At 41.3% G+C, this 18,768-nt stretch overlaps 1 protein-coding gene across 1 annotated transcript; it reads left to right on the top strand.

The window, feature by feature from the left end:
* Positions 1 to 14,632: 14,632 nt before the first annotated feature.
* KCNJ14 (potassium inwardly rectifying channel subfamily J member 14) lies at positions 14,633 to 16,714 on the top strand. The gene is made up of 2 exons (XM_058183254.1): positions 14,633 to 15,331; positions 15,891 to 16,714. Exons 1-2 carry the CDS (start codon positions 14,633 to 14,635, stop codon positions 16,440 to 16,442), a joined length of 1,251 nt encoding a protein of 416 aa, XP_058039237.1. The 3' UTR covers positions 16,443 to 16,714.
* The last annotated feature ends 2,054 nt before the right edge of the window (positions 16,715 to 18,768 follow it).

Raw genomic sequence — 18,768 nt, 5'->3', positions numbered from 1 at the left:
CCATGGTTCAAACAACTGTCACACACAGGGGGGCCTTTAAGTGTAACTGCCTCCAATTTGGAGTCAGCATAGCCCCAGGGTTATTTCAAAGCCTAATGGAGCGGCTGCTCCAAGGGTTGACAGGGGTAATTCCCTATTTTGACGACATCTTGATCGCTGCCTCAAACCAGACGGACCTCGTCAATAAGTTAGAGCTCTGCTGTCACGTCTCAGATGCACAGTCTCAAATTAAAAAAGGAAAAATGTAAGATAGGAGTCCCTCAAGTAGAAATCCTGGGATTCCTTATTGACTCCCAGGGAATCCACCCTACTCCTTCTAAAGTGGAAGCGATAAAAAAAGGTGCTTACCCCTTCGAATAAGGCAAAATTACAAGCCTTCCTGGGGTTGCTTAATTTCTACGCTATTTTCCTGCCCCACAAGGCTTCTCTAGCAGAACCCTATATAGGCTATTAAACTCCAAAACACCCTGGCATTGGGATTGAAAAGCAGTGGATGCTTTCAAAGCTGTTGAGAATGTGCTGACTTTCAACGCAGTCCTCGTCCAATATAATGACAGTTGTCTTTGGCATGCAACACCTTGCCCTATGGCGTTGGGCCATCCTGAGCCACATACTCTGCAATGGAACAGAAGCCCCAGTCGCCTACTATTCTTGTACTATATCAGCGCCAGAGAGAAATTATAGCCAATTAGATAGGGAGGCATTAGCGCCTATGGCAGGAATCAAAAGATTCCATGACTACATTTATAGCCAATTCTTTCATTTAGTGACAAGCCATAAACTGCTTCTGGGCTTGTTGTGGGAGATCGCCAACCCCCGCCCCCAGATCTTGTCATCATGAATGTTGTGGTGGACAGAATTCCTGTCTGCCTATAATTACCAGCTGCATTATAGGCCAGGCAAGACTTTGGGGCACACAGATGCCCTCAGTCATTTCCCCCTTCCGCAGCCTCGGTCCTATTGATAGAGGAACTACAGACCCCAATATCCGTGATGTACATTGCAATTCAGTCCTCATCAGATCTTACCCTCTCCCAGATTTTAGGGGAGGGGCTGGCCGCAAGAACCGGTGCCAGCTAAGTTCCAACCATACCAATGCAGAGCTGTCAGAACTGAAAGGGTTCCTCCTGTGGGGAAACCGGGGGGTGGTTCTGGCCAAATTAAGGGCACCAATTTTGAATTGCTTGCATGATGCCAACCTTGGCATCGTACTCATAAATCCCTTGGGTGCAGTTATGTGTGGTGGCCCAAGATGGATTAGGAGATTGAGAAATGGGTAGCCAAATGCCAGCTGTGTCAGCAATCCAGACCAGCTCCCCAAGTGGCCCCTGTCTGGGAGTGGGAAACACCCAGAGAACCCTGGTCGCGGGTCCATCTGGACTTTGCCAGACATTTCTTAGGCCAGACCTTCCTGGTGGTAGTAGATGCCTACTCCAAATATGTGGAGCTGACACCATCCACCATTTCAGAAGCAACCATATGGACCTGGGACCCACGGGTTACCCAAAATTGTGGCGTTGGACAACAGTCCACAGTTCATGTTGGTACCCTTCCAGATGTTTCTAGCCAAGCATGGCATTGCCATGCCCCGTTAGCCCTGTTCTACCCGGCCACCAACGGCCTGGCCGAACGGGCCGTCAGGTTGGCTAAAGAGGTTTTAGGCTGCCTGGGTCTTGAAAATTGGCACACCCCAGCTATGCCACCAAACAACTCCTAGACACTTGTAAACACACCAGAATTTTTTCTAATAGAGATCCTGTCTTTGTACAATACTATGGGTCCAATCCAAGGTGGCTGCCAAGCCACTTACACACAACTAATGGGCCCTACTCTTACAGGGTCGAACTCAAAGGTGGTTGAGTATGATATAGACACATAAACCAACGAAGAAGGTTTCCGAACTCAGCTAATCAACAACCAGAGCAGGCCCAACCATACTCTGGGGAAAAACCATGCCCAGCAGATCCGCAAACCCGGTCAGAAACCATTCAACTGCCCACACCCGAAGCGTTCTCAGCACTTGACTTACTTGGGGAATCGGGCCTTCCAGCGATGAATGGACCTCCATCTGGAACAATTGCGCAGTTGCCAGGAGTTCTGGAGAACTTTCCAACAGCTCCTCCTTCTTCGGCTGCCGCCCTTGAACTGAGACGATCTGGGTGGAGCTGACATCGGCCAGCATACTTATCTGACTATGCATGCGCCATTTGGGAGGAGAGGGGTGTTAAGTCCTCAGGGCTACACCGACACGTACTGAATTGCCGGCTGCCAAACCAACCTGATTGGCTGAGACGCAAGCAACCAAGGAGCGGGAAAAACACAGCTCCGTCATAGGTTCGCCCATCTGACAGCTCCCACATTTAAGCAACTGTCAGACGGCAATTGTTGTTGTTACCCTAACCCTCATGGGAGTTGCCTTGTTAGCTGTTAGTTATTGTTAGCAATAAAGGTTGTTGTTGTTAATTGCAACTTGGCTCGCCTCAGTTCCTACCCGCCAAGTTCTCCAAACAGAGCAGTAATCTCCAACCCACGGCTGAAGTTCTTGCGACATATCAATAGAACATTTTTCCTTTGAGATGCCCAGAGAAAAGTAAGCAATTGGGGTATCTTACAAAAAGTGGACCTTTACATTCTCTCTTATATGCCTCATTTTTTAAACTATTGCAAACTTTACACAATTATCTGAGTTTATGTGTCTTAACAATAAAATTTTTGTGTCATCAAGTCAGTCTTGACTTCTGGTAACTGCCTGGACAAGTCCCTGTGGTTTTCTTGGTGATGTTTTTGCAAATGGTTTGCCGTTGCCTTCTTCTTGGAGCTGAGAAAAAGAGATTGGCTCAAAAACACTCACCTGCTTTGTGCCTTAGGTGGGACGTCTGCTTTCTAGCTTGGTCTCATTAACCTCATTAATTTGTATGTTAGCTATCATCATAAAAATTTAAATATTAAGTTTCCAAATAATCTGCCAAATTTCTCAAGGATCTGAAAGCTACTTTGGGAGATTCAAAGAGTTAAGCAGCCAAAGCTGTGGGTTATAATCCTGGTAATACAGGAAGCCGTTCTTGGATTTTTTTTTAAACCACAAGACCAAAAATGATTTTAAGTTCTCATCTGACAGATATTAATGGTCCAAATTTACCTTGGACAGCCTCAAATGCTCAGCATACCTGGGGAAGACTTCTTGCCATTCTAAGATGGATGATAGAGGCTCTCTTTGTCTTTTTTTTTTTTCTCACACTCTTGCACGTAGGCACACCCGAGGCAAAATGTTCATCTGCTCAAGACTCTATCAGATTTCTGACAGATGTGTCTTTGTTCTTTATCTCCTTGGGAATGAACAATGAACCAAAAATGTAGACCTCATAATATTCTATCCAAGAGCTCTGCACGTTGGCCGGTCTCAGAAAGTGAAATAATGTCCACCTAACCTCAGCTGAGGCAGAAGAATCTGAAGAAAGAAAGCTATCAGGGGAAAAAGGGGGGGGGCTGCAAGATCAGGTGATTTTATTTAAGCCCCAGGGGAATCTTTTTCCTAGAGTGTGAAAATAGCAGAGACAGTTGGGTATTATAAGCTAATTCTGTTGAGCCTTGAATGACTTCATCAGATGTGAAATCACTACCCATTTCCTGCAAACTCTATGGTTTGGATCCATGGGGAACACTGCACATTTAGACAAATTCTTCCAATTTCCCTGTTCCTCCTTCCACATGATTCTACAATCATTGCCAAGAGATTGTACAGAAATCCATTAAACTTACCGTATTTTTCAGACTATAAGACGCTCCAGACTATAAGATGCAACCTAGCTTTTGGGGAGGAAAACAAGAAAAAAAAAATCTGTCTCCCAGAAATTTACCTCCTTGCAGCAAATAGGAAACAGCCTGGTCAGCTTCAACACAGCCTGATTTAGCATGAGCAGCTGATTGGCAGTTGGATCTGCCTCCCAGAATACCAGCTATCAGCTGTTGCAGGCTGTGGGGATTGCCACCACCCACCGCCACAATTGCCACCTATCGCTGCTGCCACCTACCTCTGTTGCCCCATTTTCAGCCTCCGCACACCCCATTTTCAGCCCATTCCAGGCGGTGGTGGGGGCAGTGGGAGGCAGAGGCTGAAGGGTGGGGCCCAGCAGGCGGGTGGGGCTTCAGCAACATTTGCTGTATAAGTTCCAGACATTTCCACCCACTTTTGGGTTGGGTGCATCTTATACACTGAAAAATACAGTAATTTATGTGATCTTCTCCAGATCCTCACTCCCTAAAACAAGTTTTAATCCTTCACTGTAAATTCTATCTTGGTAAACTCCAGAGGAAGTGCCTAAATGAGTATTTCTCAAACTTGGCAAAATTAAGATCTGTGGACTTCAACTCAGGGGTGAAATCTAAAAATTTTCCCTACTGGTTCTGTGGGCATGGCTTAATTGGTAGGCATGGCTTGGTGGTCAGGTGACCGGGTGGGCATGGCCAATAACAATAAATAATAAAAATAATAAACAAAGTACACAAAACAATAAGAGGTACCAAAAACCAACTTTCACACTTTACACCAGTGGTGAAATCCATTTTTTTTTTACTACTAGTTCTGTGGGCGTGGCTTGGTGGGCATGGTGTGGCTTGGTGGGCGTGGCAGGGGAAGGATACTGCAAAATCTCCATTCCCACCCCACCCCAGCCAGAGGTGGTATTTGCCAGTTCTCCGAACTGCTCAAAATTTCTGCTACCGGTTCTCAGAACCTGTCAGAACCTGCTGGATTTCACTCCTGACTTAGATCTATATTCCACTTTACAGTGCTTTACAGCCCTCTCTGATCAGTTTACAGAGTCAGCATATTGCCCCCAACAATCTGGGTCCTCATTTTACCAATCTCGGAAGGATGGAAGGTTGATTCAGCCTTGAGTCGGTAAGAATCAAACTGCTAGCAGTTGACAAGAGTTAGCCTGCAATATTGCATTCTAACCGCTGCACCACCACAGCTGTTAATGCTATGTTGTTGATAAGGTTTGATTTATATTTTGCAATTCACATTTTAAAAGACAGTGTTTGAATTACAAAAATACATTCCAGTTAGAATTAAGGCCCCATCCAAACATAAATGCATGCAGGCATAGGGGGATCCTCTCTAAAATCCATGTACCACATCTCTGTGTAGTTTTCATAACACGAGCTCCTTTTTTACACTATTCAAATGCCTGAAAACATGTAGACAAGACAGTAAGGCTACATCTATAGTACTGCCAGTTGCTGCTCTGCTAGTTATACCCAGTCTGGTGTCTTCCAAATGTACTTGGAATACAACTCCGAGTATTCCTAGGTAAAGAATATCTTGGTGGTTATACTCACAATATGTCTACAGCATAGTAACATGTAGCAATGCAGCTCAATTCTAAAACAGTGCAAATACACACAATCTTCAAGAACGCTGCTTCCTGCAAAAGTCATAACCACTCTGACTTCAAATGAATCGTGGAAAAAGAATGGGCCATCCTCTTCAGTCCAACCCAAACTCTCTTTTCTACCTGATCCATCCTGACCTTCCTACATTGGTGTGAAGGTCTGAAAGATTTCCAGTCCTCTGCAGCTCTTTGCACAGTAATACTGAATTGTGTTCCAGCTGATAGCTTTTTTGATAACATCAGAACATTTCAGTACATCTGAGATCTTCAGCCATTAACTCAGGTTCCACCAGCTCTTAAAAATAGGATTTTTTTTTTATTTCAGTGCTATAATGGGGGCAATTATGCTAATTATAACATGTTCTAAGGATTGAATTGGCCCTGTTGTGAAATATGACTACATAGACTGGCCCTATCTATATCTTCACCTCCAGCTAGTCTTTCCCAGCTATCATTACTTTAATCAGATAGGTTTTCCTGCTCTTGCTGCATAAGTTTATCACTTCTCCTTACATCAAGTTGTCTTTATGTGTACAAACTAAAAGGCACAATGTGTTTCTTTCTTGCCAATCAAGCAGTTAACATCTCAAGCCAAAGGGCTATAATGGTATGAAATTTGTGTGCATATGTATTTCTCTTTTCTTTCTCTCTGACACTATATTTTTCACCCATTCCCAAATCCTATTGCAAGAAATACATGCAGCTCTGATATAGATCGATTTTCTTTTGTCAGGAGCTTGATTGCATTTAGCCAGTAGTTCCAAAGTTGATTTTTCCAAAAGGCAACTGGAGTTTCTTGATTTTTTTTCTTGGAAAAGATTTTGCTTCTCATGCAAAAAGCTTCCTGGATGAGAAACAAAATATTTTCAAAGAAAAAAAATCAAGACAATGCAATTATCTTTTGGAAAAAGAAAGCCCATTTGGGATAGCCATGACCTGGATGATTGAGAATCTCTATAGACCAGAGGCTGGGGTGGGGGTGGGGTGGGTTATGGCTCCTTTATGACCACAATTCACAAGACCACAAGACTTCAGCTCCCAGAATTACTGAGCCAGCATGTATTTAATAATAAATAATAAAAGAGGAAAGGGAGGGAGGAAGAGTGAAAGAGACAAAAGTTGAGTTGTGGGACAGAAATCTTGCCCAAGATTATATATTCAATTTGTTGTGAAGTTCTATTTATTTGAGCACTAAGCCCAGCATTGGCTATATCTGGAAGTATAAGCTTTCCACATGTGTGTGTGGTTACCTGTAAAAAAAAAAAAGGCAAGATGATCAGTGGAACAAAAGTTGAAAGTTATAACAATAATGGAAGTCTTGTAAGTCTTATTTTCAAGTCATGTGAAGGTCATCTTCAAGGGTCATTTTATCCTTCCAATAGAGGTCCAGGAATCAGAAGAAAACTTTTGGTACACAGAAGTATGCTTAGTCACAGTATTAATAGGTATCCATCCATCCATCCATCCATCCATCCATCCATCCATCCATCCATCCATCCATCCAAAGATATGACTGAAAAAAGATAGATCACATCTATTCTGAAAACAGATCAATCATATCCATATTGATATGGATACTGCTCATCAATACAGATACTCTTTGACCTATGGCCAGTTGCTTAATGACTGTTTGAAAATACAGTGGGACCTGGATGGGTGCTTTATAGCATGAAACATTTCTGGTTGTTGTAAAATGTCATAGCACCTCCCCCTCTCATGCAGCATTTCAGGCACTTGACAACTGGTTCAACTTTATGACCAGCTGCAGTCTCCCTTGGTCACACAACCACAATTTGTGACATTTTTTTTTGCCACTTTCCAGCAAAAAATGCCCATTTGGAAGAATGGGTTCATATTTAGGAGTGAGGCACTCACTGAATAATCACAATGATTTGCTAAATCACCACTGCAAAAATCTTGTAAAATTGGGTCCAGTCATGGGAGCCTCAGCATACAATTGTAATGACTTACAACCAGGGGTGGGTTCTACTTACCTTTATTACCGGTTCGCAACGGGAGTGCTTCGCAGATCATCCATGATGACATCTGCGTGGGTGGGCAGAGCCTCCCGCCGCTTTTACTACCGGTTCACAAGAACCAGACCGAACCAGGAGCAACCCACCACTGCTTATAATCATAAATCTAGTCCTAATTCCAGTTGTAAGTTGAAGACTACCTGTAATCCAACAAGAATATCTGACAGTTCATCAACAGGTGAATGTTATTAAATGATAGTCTCCTAACAATTAAAAACTGCTTTAAAAAAAATTCTTCTCACTGTGAAGAACAACCTGAAGATGAGGTAATGCATTTTATTTTGTCTTGCCTTTATACTCCTTTTACGCCATCATATACACAAAGAGTTACATGTGGTCGCTATAAAAGCTGTAGAAAAGCAACTAAAAGGATTAAGGGCCTGGAGACTAAAACAGTTGCAGGAATTGGATATGGCTAGTCCAGAGAAAAAAAGGACTAGGGGTGACATGATAGCAATATTCCAATATTTGAGGGATTGCCACAAAGAAGAGGGGGTCAATTTATTTTCCAAAGCACCAGAGGGCAGGACAAGAAACAATGGATGGAAACTAATTGAGGAGAGAAGCAATCTTGAATTAAGAAGAAGCTTCCTAACAATAAGAACAATTAACCAATGGAACGCCTTGCCTTCAGAAGTTGTAGGTGCTTCATCACTGGAGGTTTTGAAAAAGAGATTGGACAGCCACCTGTCTGAAATGGTATAGGATCTCCTGCTTGAGCAGGGTGGGTTGGACTAGAAGTCCTCCATGGTCCCTTCCTGCTTTATTTTGATTGATCTGTAGCAAGTGGATTTGATATAAAGAAGAAAGGGGAGCATCACTCACTGGAAAAAGAGAAAGCCCAATGGATACATTCATGTCTTTTTGGCAGTAATAGAGAAGTGACTTGCCACTGTCTAGTCTCAGCATGTTGTTTTGCTTCTCAATCTAGCCAACAATCCTGGTATTTCCAGATGGTGCATTCAGAGCGTGCTTGACACTTAATAATGCAGTCCAAAGCTGTTTTCAGGGAAATTAAGGCAGATGAAACCAGGGACAGAATGGAAATCAACATTCAACTGCATGAGATTTTTACCCTGCCCTTTTTCAGAATTGCAATTTAGTATATCTCCTTTTAATCAACATAAGAATATTCTAGCTTCAAAGAGGAAGAATGATCCAATTTAAAACTGTGAGGTTGATGGCTAAATAGGGATTTTATTCTCAATCCATCCAGTCTTAGACTATGCTAACCATTCCTAGGTTATCCATACTTTGATTCAATTTTCATAGGACATTGTTTCCAAAGTCTGACCTGGGGAGATTTCAGTCTGTCTGACAATTTCTCATATATTTCAATAGTTTTTTAAAATTTCAAAATTGACTTATTTCTGGGATCCCAGAAGCATCTAAGAGGGGGGGGGGTGTGCGCTGTGGTACCCCCAAGTGCCACATGGATCATATAGTAGTTCTCAAAAGCTTTCAAAGACAAACTAGCATCTGCATAAAGTAAAAAATTGGCTCACGTATTGCAGCGACAGAATTGTAAGGAGTTGTTCAAATGCTTCACAGAAAAGGGAGGGTTAAGGAAAGATAGCAAGGCAGATTTTAAGAGGTCCGGGAGGCAGATCCGTGCAAGAGACACAATGAGGGAACAAGATGGAACTGATGACATTTGCACAGGTAACTCAAAATATGAGAAGCAAAGGTCATGCAATCACAAAGAACTATTGGGATAAGAAGAATAGAGGTATATGAGGGCACAGTAAGGACTGGACAGCAATGAATAGGGCTATACTCCTGATTTTTTAAAAGTTGGATCCAGCCAATCTTAACAGTACAATTTCTTTGTTCCTTTCTTGAAAAAGAGAAAAGAGCTTTATAGGAAGATGAAGTAGGCCATTTTTTTCTAAGTGTGCAGGTAGTCCTCAACTTACAACCATTCATTCAGTGACTCTTTGTCATTGAATCATTCATTCAAGTGACTTATGAGTGATCCTCACATTTAGGAACCGTCACAGTGTCTGGTGTCATGATCAGAATTTGGGCACTTGGAAACCAGCATGTATTTACAATGGCTGCTCTGAGAAGCAGAGAAGCTACTGACCCCATTCAGGGGAACAATTTGCTCTGTCCATTCACCATTTGAGAAGAGCGATAACAATCGATATAACAATTGTATGATCCATCTTGCTTAGCGACAGAAATTCTGATCTCAACTGAGGTTGTACTTTGAGGATTACCAGTTCTCAGGATTTCTCGCAGACAAATATTTATTGATTTTCAACCTTTATCCAATGGATAAAATAACACAATATAACTCTGTTTAGGAGAGACACGTGCAGCCACTGTACTTCAGCGAGAGGTTTTCTGTTTCATGAATGAACAAAATGAGGATATATTTTCTACCACTTGCCCGCCATTGCATAAACTTTTTATTCAAAGTTTTACCGCTGACTGAATCAAGCAGAAGCACCACTGTAACAGAATTACATGATGATTTTCAAAATTAAATACTGGACTATCATGTTGCAGTGAAAATGAATAATCAAGAGTGCAAATGGGCGAAAAGGCCACATTTTAATGGATCTACTGCTTGCAATCCAACAATTTATGATACTTGTCGTGACAATTTTTATACTCCAGCACCACAGAAAATGTAACAGATTTCTCTCAAGAACAAGATTAAAATCTTACTAAGACACAATTAATAACTTTATTTTAAAAATGCTTCCCCGCCATCATGATTTTCATTGGAATTCTGCCTACAGAATTCCCTATGTATGTGGAACAGGACAGAGCAAGTTGTTCCCCTGAATGGGGTCAGTAGCTTCTCTGCTTCCCTTTGATAATTTCTCTCTCTTCTGAAGGAAATCAGCTTGGTTTCCCTCCTTCCTGTTCCATTCTTCTTCCCTCAGGGTGCTGAATGTGGCTTTGGCTGGTTTCTTTGCCCTGAAGGATTAACAATTCATCTTGAAAGACTGTTGGCTGGAAAGCCTTTGAAGACCTCACTCTTGAGGAAGAGGCCAATCCTATTGATGGGTCTGGCCACACCCTGGACTTCCAGATAAATAAGCACAATATCCCTCACTTAAGCAGGCCACACTTTCTAGGCACATATCCTTGTGCCTGCAACAGGAGCTGGATAAAAGTCATCCCTTGGGGGCTTGAAGGCTTTCTGTTGCTGATGCCATCTTCCCAAAAAGGGGATAGAAACTTAGAAGGAGAAATCAAGAAATACCAGGTACATCAGGTGAGTCTTGTAGAGGAGGGAGATGAAAAAAAAAAGATAAGAAAGCGACTTCCTGCCAACATTATCTGGGTATAATAGTAAAAGATAGCAGAAGGGAGAAAAGGAGTGAGAGCAATGCTGGGGGGGGGGCTAACTTTTTCAGAGTTAGACCTTTGAAGTCTATGAGAAATACTGAATTATCTGCTAGCTGGTACAGACAGGCAGCTGATTGTCCCGATAATCTCCAGAGATGCTGGGTACTGAACATGGGACTGAACTGAATATAAAGCATATGCTACACCACAAAGGTGTGCTCTCTGCTGTAGGGGGATGGTATTTCTGGCCAAATCAGTTTTCTGGATACAGTGGAGAACCCATTGGAGTGAAGGTAGTATAAAGAATCAGTATTGTAAAGTTATGAGGAGCCACCTAATCTCAGGGTCAGTGCAGGAATCTGAATTAATGCATCCTGGAGTGATGGCTATCTACCTTTTGCTTGATCGTATCCAATAAAGGGAAATCCCCACCAGTAGTTAATTCAACTACCAAACTGCTCTTACTGTTAGGAAAGGCTTTTTCTTAATTGGAACATTTAATGTGAGACGAGAACCAGCTCTTTTTACACATATTGTGTTCTTTTTCATTGCTCATTTTATGGGTCTATTATTTTGCTTCTGTTCTGTTTACACACCTTTCATTCTCTTCCTTTTTATTATTGTAAACTGCCTAGAGTAGCCCCACAGTGAGATAGGCAGCAAATAAATTTAACAAGCAAATAAATAAATAAATAAATATTCACACACACCCCATGCCTATACTCTTAAGAATTGAGGCAACTTTTTGTAGTGGAAACTTCATCATTTCAACAGCATGACATAATAATAATAATAATAATAATAATAATAATAATAATAATAATAATAATAATAATAATAATAATAATAATAATAGTAATAATAATAAATCTGGCATAAACCAGTGCAGGTGGTTCCAGTGGTACTCGGCACACTGGGAGCTGTGCCTAAAGACCTAGGCAAATACTTAAAAATAATTGGCGCTGACAAGATCACCATTGGTCAGCTGCAGAAGGCCACCTTACTGGGATCTGCTCGGATAATTCGCCAATACATCACGCAGTCCTAAACGCTTGGGAAGTGTTCGACTAGTGATCTGTGATACGAAATCCAGCATAATTATCTCGTTTGCTGTGTATACTGTCATTTTGTGTAAATAAAATAATAATAATAAGAAGAAGAAGACAACTTTCCCAAATTATATTCTGTAGCTCTTGAAGTGTGTGTGTGTGTGTGTGTGTGTGTGTGTGTGTGTGTGTGTGTGTGTGTGTGATGAATTATGCCTTCAAATCAATGTTGATTCCTAGTGACAACCTAGGGAAGTCCTTGCAGTTTTCTTAGCTTTTACAGAAGTGGTTTGCTCTTTCCTCCTTCCTAGGGCTGAAAGACAGTGATGGGCCCAAGGTCATCCAACTGGCTTTCTACATAAGGCAGAACTAGAACTTATGGTCTCCCAGTTTCTAGCCTGGTGCCTTAACCAAACTGGTAGAGAAGCTTTATTAGAAAGAAAGAAAAAATACCAATCTTTTTTTTTTTTCACTAGAAGGTAATTCAGCTGAATAAGAATGGAAAGTGAAAAGAGGTTGAAAATCATTCTCATTGAAGCTATAAATAAATGCATTGTGGTTAAGTTGTCAGCATGGGGGGAAATGCGGGAGGTGTCCTTCTTTGCCTTTAACAGCTATAGAAATGTGGAACATTTTAAATATGGAGTGGAAGGAATGGTGAATGCACTATTTCTGAATGTTTTTTTTCAATACTTAATAGAAAACAATTGAAGGTATAAGGTATAGAGATCATAGAGCTGTTTGGTTAGAGGAAAATATAACTGCATAGAAGGATAATATCTTTGGGAAAACTGGTAAGGAAGCTTGAGAGCTCAACAAAATCATTCAAGAACATAGATGTTAAGGAACAAAGACTAGGAGCTGATAGGAGGGAAGTTCAAAAGTAATATTAGAAAGTATTACTTCACAAAAATAATAAATTATTATTTATTAAATTTATCAGCCACCCAGCTTACCACAGGGTAACTGGTAATGGAAGCTTGGAAGTAACTTTCAGTAGAGGTAGTGGGTCAGTCATCAATAGCTGATGCTTGGTATACACACATGTCCAATAAAAACTTAAGATAAATAAATAATAAAATAAAATAAATAAAAATATCCAAATAAATAAATAAATAATAAAATATAAATAAATAAATTAAAAAGGAAACAAAAACAAACAAACAAACAAACAAACAAACAAACTCAAAGGGCAGCCTCAATAGACCACTGGGTCTTTTTCTGCTGTCGGTTTTCAATGTTTCTATATTTGTAAGAGCTCAGGGTGAGGAATCAAGGAATGAAAAACGTATTTTATTTTCCGACCTAATGAATCCTCAATACCTCATTTGTGACAGTTCTAAAACCAAATGAAAGCAATGTTGGGAAGTCTTTTCCTTTGATCCTATCTCATTCGCTCTCTGTGATTTATGGGGTTTATCCTCAGGCCAACATGCAGAAAATTGCAGCCTTAATGAGGTCAGCCCATGAAAGCGGTAGACAGAATATATACGTATGTATGTATGAAGGTATGCATGTATGTATGCATATAATAATAATAATAATAATAATAATAATAATAATAATAATAATAATAATAATAATAATATCAGAGTTGGAAGGGACCTTGGAGGTCTTCTAGTCCAACCCCTTGCCCAGGCAGGAAACCCTACACCATTTCAGACAAATGGCTATCCAACATTTTCTTAAAAATTTCCAGTGTTGGAGCTTTTACAACTTCTGCAGGCAAGTTGTATGTGTATTGTATGTATATGTATTGTCTTTAATGCTAACTGGGACTCACAAGGGTGAAAATTAATAAAAAATAAGACTGTTGTTATTAGCAAAGCTAGAGATTGATTTTAAGTGATACACTGGCAGGAGAATCGATAGAAGACCAGATGGGAAATGACAGAGAGCATATTGATTGTCCAATAGGCAGTCACTCCCATTAAGTGCTAAAAAACCAGCTTTCTGAATCCTAGCATTCCTGTCCTACAGGTTTCAAAAGATAATTAAAACGAACGATGTCAACCTGAAAAGAAATAGGCTACAGTAAGCCAGAACATTATGGCATCTTAAATTTAATTTGAGTGTCCTCCAAAACAGATTTAAAATTGCAGGTACTATATCTAGGCATAGAGACAAAAATCCTCAAATCACAGCAGCATAATATTTGTGGCCGAAGGTCACAAAGCAATCAGGGCTTTTCACAGAGGCTCATTTGCCAGTTTAAAATATATTTATATATGAGATCATATTAGGTCTGGTTAAAAGTAGCTTTGGCCATTCAGAATTGCAATCTCATTTTGTGCCTTAGCTTCAGCCCAGCACCTGAGACTTGTAGTAATGTAGGCTACTGGATAGGTTTGACTTCTGTCCTCTCTCTTTTTAAAAACTAGGGTTGGAATCATAATCAGCCACAATAAAATTCTGCAACTTTGAGACACCAAAAAAAAGCTCTCACTGTTGGAAAAAAAAACTGTCTACAGTTTGAGATCTTGTAGGAAAGCAAAGTACCTTCTAAGTGTTTTGCAAGTTGAGAAAATACACATTTCAAAGGAATATGTTCAGTGACTCTAAAAGTTGAACGAATTCCTATCATTCATCTTGCTACCATTCCTTTGAAAAATAAAGCATTGAAGTAAATTAACTTTTTTTTTTGCAATTAGTCCCATATATAAACTGATCATATGCGTTGTCTCCTCTTTCCAATTCCAGGTTGACAAAAACTTATAAGAAACTCCTGCACCATAGTCTTTCTTGTTAACACTTCCCGAGGTTTGATTTGTTTTACACAGCATCCAGGCTGGGCCATCAATTCCCTCTAGTTGACCTCACCTTAGCCAAGGCAACACCCCATACCTCAGAGATGGGGGTGGCCAAAGTCATCCGGCACTTCAGCGGGGGTGGTGGGGCAGGAGAACTCCAAGAAGATGAGTCAGTGGAATCCCCCAAGAACTGCCACAATGGCAAGCTCGTCACCATCCAGCCACGCAGCCGTTTTGTGAAGAAGGATGGGCACTGCAACGTGCAGTTTGTCAACATGAGTGAAAAGGGCCAGCGATATCTTACCGATATCTTCACCACCTGTGTGGATATCCGCTGGCGCTGGATGTTCCTCATCTTCTGCCTTTCTTTTGTGCTCTCTTGGCTTCTCTTTGGCTTCACCTTCTGGCTCATTGCTGCACTTCATGGAGATCTTGCACCTGAGCAACCCCCCAACTCAAGGCCTTGCTTCTCTGAGATCACCAGTTTCATGGCTGCCTTCCTCTTCTCCTTGGAGACCCAGACATCCATTGGATATGGCTTCCGTAGCGTGACAGAGGAATGTCCCTCGGCTGTCCTGGCTGTGATGTTGCAATGCATTCTGGGATGCATCATTGATGCGTTCATCATTGGTGCCATAATGGCCAAGATAGCCAAGCCAAAGAAACGCAACGCGACCCTTGTTTTTAGCGAGACTGCTGTGGTGGCCATGCGAGATGGAAAGCTCTGCCTTATGTGGCGTGTGGCTAACCTGCGGAAGAGCCACCTGGTAGAGGCCCATGTCCGTGCACAGCTGTTGCAGGTAAGGAGGATACTGATGAGAAACCTGTCAGTAACAGAGAAGGAGGCAGTAAGACATTTGGGGAAATTTTAAGATATATTTTTCTCTATGATACCTGGGTAGATATATAGGAAAGGATGGAAAGAGTCCAGATTGGGAAGAGAATGAGAGAGAGCAAGTTAGAGAAAAATTGGAGAAGACTAATCTGGCTAGAAAATTGAGAGCAACAGCTACAGGAATACTAATATAGGATGGATGGATGGATGGGCTTAAGAAGTAAGAAACTGAATTATGATGGATCTAGAGGGAATAGTGAATACAAGGTTGGTTTCTGAGTGGCATAGAGCATGTTCACAAATACAGATAAGCTGTTTAAGCTCTACTACATATTATGTGATAATCATGCAATGAAACCTTGGTGTGATCTAGGCTGTATACTGAGAGAACCAACAACCTAAATTGCATTTTTTCCAATCATCAGAAATGCCTGTTGGCTCCACAAGATGGATTTTACACCTTGTCTAATATAAAAAGTCTAATATATAACCTCTCGACCTTCCTTTGTCTCCTTTTCACACAGCCTCGTGTGACCTCTGAAGGCGAGTACATTCCCCTGGATCATAGTGATGTTAATGTGGGCTTTGACAGTGGCACTGACCGCATTTTTCTGGTCTCCCCTGTAACAATTGTGCATGAGATTGATGCTGAAAGCCCTCTGTATGAGTATGGTCCTATGGAGCTGGCCAATGCTGACTTTGAACTGGTGGTCATTTTGGAAGGTATGGTAGAAGCTACCGCCATGACCACTCAATGCCGTAGTTCCTATCTGCCAAGTGAACTGCGCTGGGGACATCGCTTTGAACCTGTACTCTTTGAACGACGTGGGCATTATGAGGTTGATTACCAGCACTTCCATCGTACATATGAAGTGCCTGGAACCCCAGCATGCAGTGCCAAGGAACTCAGCCAACGTAAATATAGAGTCTCCCCCATTGGAGCCACTGCTGCTCGTTCTTCCTTCTGCTATGAGAATGAAGTGGCACTTACAACCTGTCATGAGGAAGAGGAGGAAGAAGAAAGCCAGGGAAAACAGCGGGTGAGTGTGGAGAATGAAACAACCACTACCACGTGATGTGAGCCATGTCCCCTCAACTGAGGAGAGCTGAGGAAAGAAGGGGTAGCACCCACACCAGACTTCACATAATTGGGCTGTTAAAACAATTGGCCAAAGGACCACATTTTCATACTTTGACTGACTGTCCCCCTCCCAAATCAAGCATCTCAGCTTGGTCGTTGCTAGAAGAAATACCATGGAACAAACAGAAGACTTTTCTAGATCATTTGTCTCTGAGGAGAGTTAAGGGGTTATAGAAATACAGTGTGTCTATGTGAGGGGAAAGGGGAAGTTTAAGCACAGGGAAACTTGCAAAAAAAGAATATCTATTTCATGGGCTTCAAAACAGCCCATGGATAACTTAATGTTTGTGGTTATACAAATTAAGATAACAGTAGTTAGATGGAAATCTGATGGATCAACAATATGTTTATTGTAAGGAGCTTGAAAGCTCTGTAAGAAGATGCTTTATGATGCTCTACTAATGGCGGTCCCATTGTAGTTGTCTCATTTATGAAGTTCCAGGAGGCAAATGGAGAAGAAGCATTCTGTGAACAGTGGAAATGATGGTTAGGTGAAATTCTACAGAACTGGAATATGTCTGGTCTATAATGAAAATGCAACAGAGGGAGGCAGTTCTGCAGAGTTTTAAAATGTGCATTTTTTTTCTAGGCCATTGAGATATAAATGATATATTCAAAGGGCAATAACCTAATTATACACCCCAGGAATACCCCTTTCTCAAGACCCGGTTTTGAAACCTTTTCTAATAGTCCTGCAAAAGTAGCTGGAAATTCTTAACAAGACACATGCTGGGAAGTTTATTATTGCGGTCTGGTAATATTTGGAATAAAGGAGTCTTTATAAGAATGGATAATGTAGTGTACTGTATAACATACATGTGGAACTACAAAACAAGTGTTTGCATTAAAAGTGCAATGTAACCTTGATAGCCATATGAGTTTTTCACACTTGTGGAATACATCCGTGGTGGTATTCAGCCGGTTCTATCCGGTTCGAGCGAACCGGTAGGATCGACTGCGGGATGCCACGCCCACCCGCATGGATGTCATGACGTCCCATTTTTCCACATTTTGAAGGCTCTGTCTGCGCATGCGCAGAAGGCCTTGCGCACATTTGCGAACCAGTAGGGAAGGTAGGTGAATACCACCCCTGGAATACCTACGTATAAACTTCCATATTAACATGGATATGAAAGGCTGCCTACTCTAAAAATTAATTTTTGAAAGGCAAACAAAGAACTATAGATTTAGAATTAAATATTTTCTGTTCTGCTCTCTTCCCCATATTGTACATAAGTGATAACAAAAATGGTCAATATTTCATCTTCTGCTAATGTACTCCATTGATTTCAGTGACAGATGAAAGCTTGTTAAATAGTTGTGGCACCTGGATCAGAACTTTTAAACTCCTATTTTGCTGAGCTCAGTGCCTCTTATCCATCCACTTGCTCTATGGCTAACTTTGAGGATCAGCCAGGAAAGAAGGATGGATTGGGGAGGAAGGAAAGAAAGAAAGATTATCCTAGCATCACATTAAAAACCTCAATCTAATCATCTGCTCCGCAAAGCTTGATGCATATCAGAGCTGTGAAAAATCCTGACACAAACAGCTGCTACCCAAGCTGGTGGATGGTAGCAACATAGGCTGAAGGTCAAAGAGGTGATAGCTGAGATTGGATTTGCCGCTGGGAGCTCAGATTAATATGACACAGTTCCATCACTAATCTAGTTTTATGCCAGTGACACGGCAGTAGAGGCAAACACATTGGCAAACACATCCTCTTCACAGTTTTCATTCCTTTTCTATCACTCTGGACCTCAAAGCACTGGCATCCAGTCTTCATTTGGGTGCCAATAATATGACAGAATGTCAAGAACTCCTCACCACCAACATAAGCAGATGACAAATTCAAGTGATAAAGCATTCTCTTTAAACTTAAAATATCCTCTCATGGGTCTCTAATCTCCAGACCAAGGGCATATTTTAGATTGAAATGTGAAGGTTACCCCCAGATTGGGGCAGAGGTCAAATATGCATTATTTTGTCATGATTCTTTACTGATTGACATATGGCTGCTTCCATACTGGTAACATTCTCTGTCTTGACCAGCCAACCTTGGTCTAAGATTTTACCCAGTTTTGTTTCTGGTGTGTCTAGAAACAAAATAATAACTATCTGTACAGAGGATGGTAGAGGACAGAAAGGCCTGGAGGAACATTGTCTATGGGGTTGTGATGGGTTGGACATGACTTCATAACTAACAACAACAACTTCATTCACGTTTAACATCACAGCTTATTCCTTTTCTATTTCCATAGGT

This window comes from Ahaetulla prasina, chromosome 4 (genome assembly GCF_028640845.1).
Source record: "Ahaetulla prasina isolate Xishuangbanna chromosome 4, ASM2864084v1, whole genome shotgun sequence".
Lineage (NCBI taxonomy): Eukaryota > Metazoa > Chordata > Lepidosauria > Squamata > Colubridae > Ahaetulla > Ahaetulla prasina.
This window is presented reverse-complemented; position numbering and strand designations above follow the sequence as displayed.

Coding starts and splice junctions, on each gene's coding strand:
- KCNJ14 (XM_058183254.1), top strand. CDS start 14,633: ATGGGGGTGGCCAAAGTCATCCGGCACTTCAGCGGGGGTGGTGGGGCA. Junction 15,332..15,890: donor TCCGTGCACAGCTGTTGCAG/GTAAGGAGGATA, acceptor CTTTTCACACAG/CCTCGTGTGACCTCTGAAGG.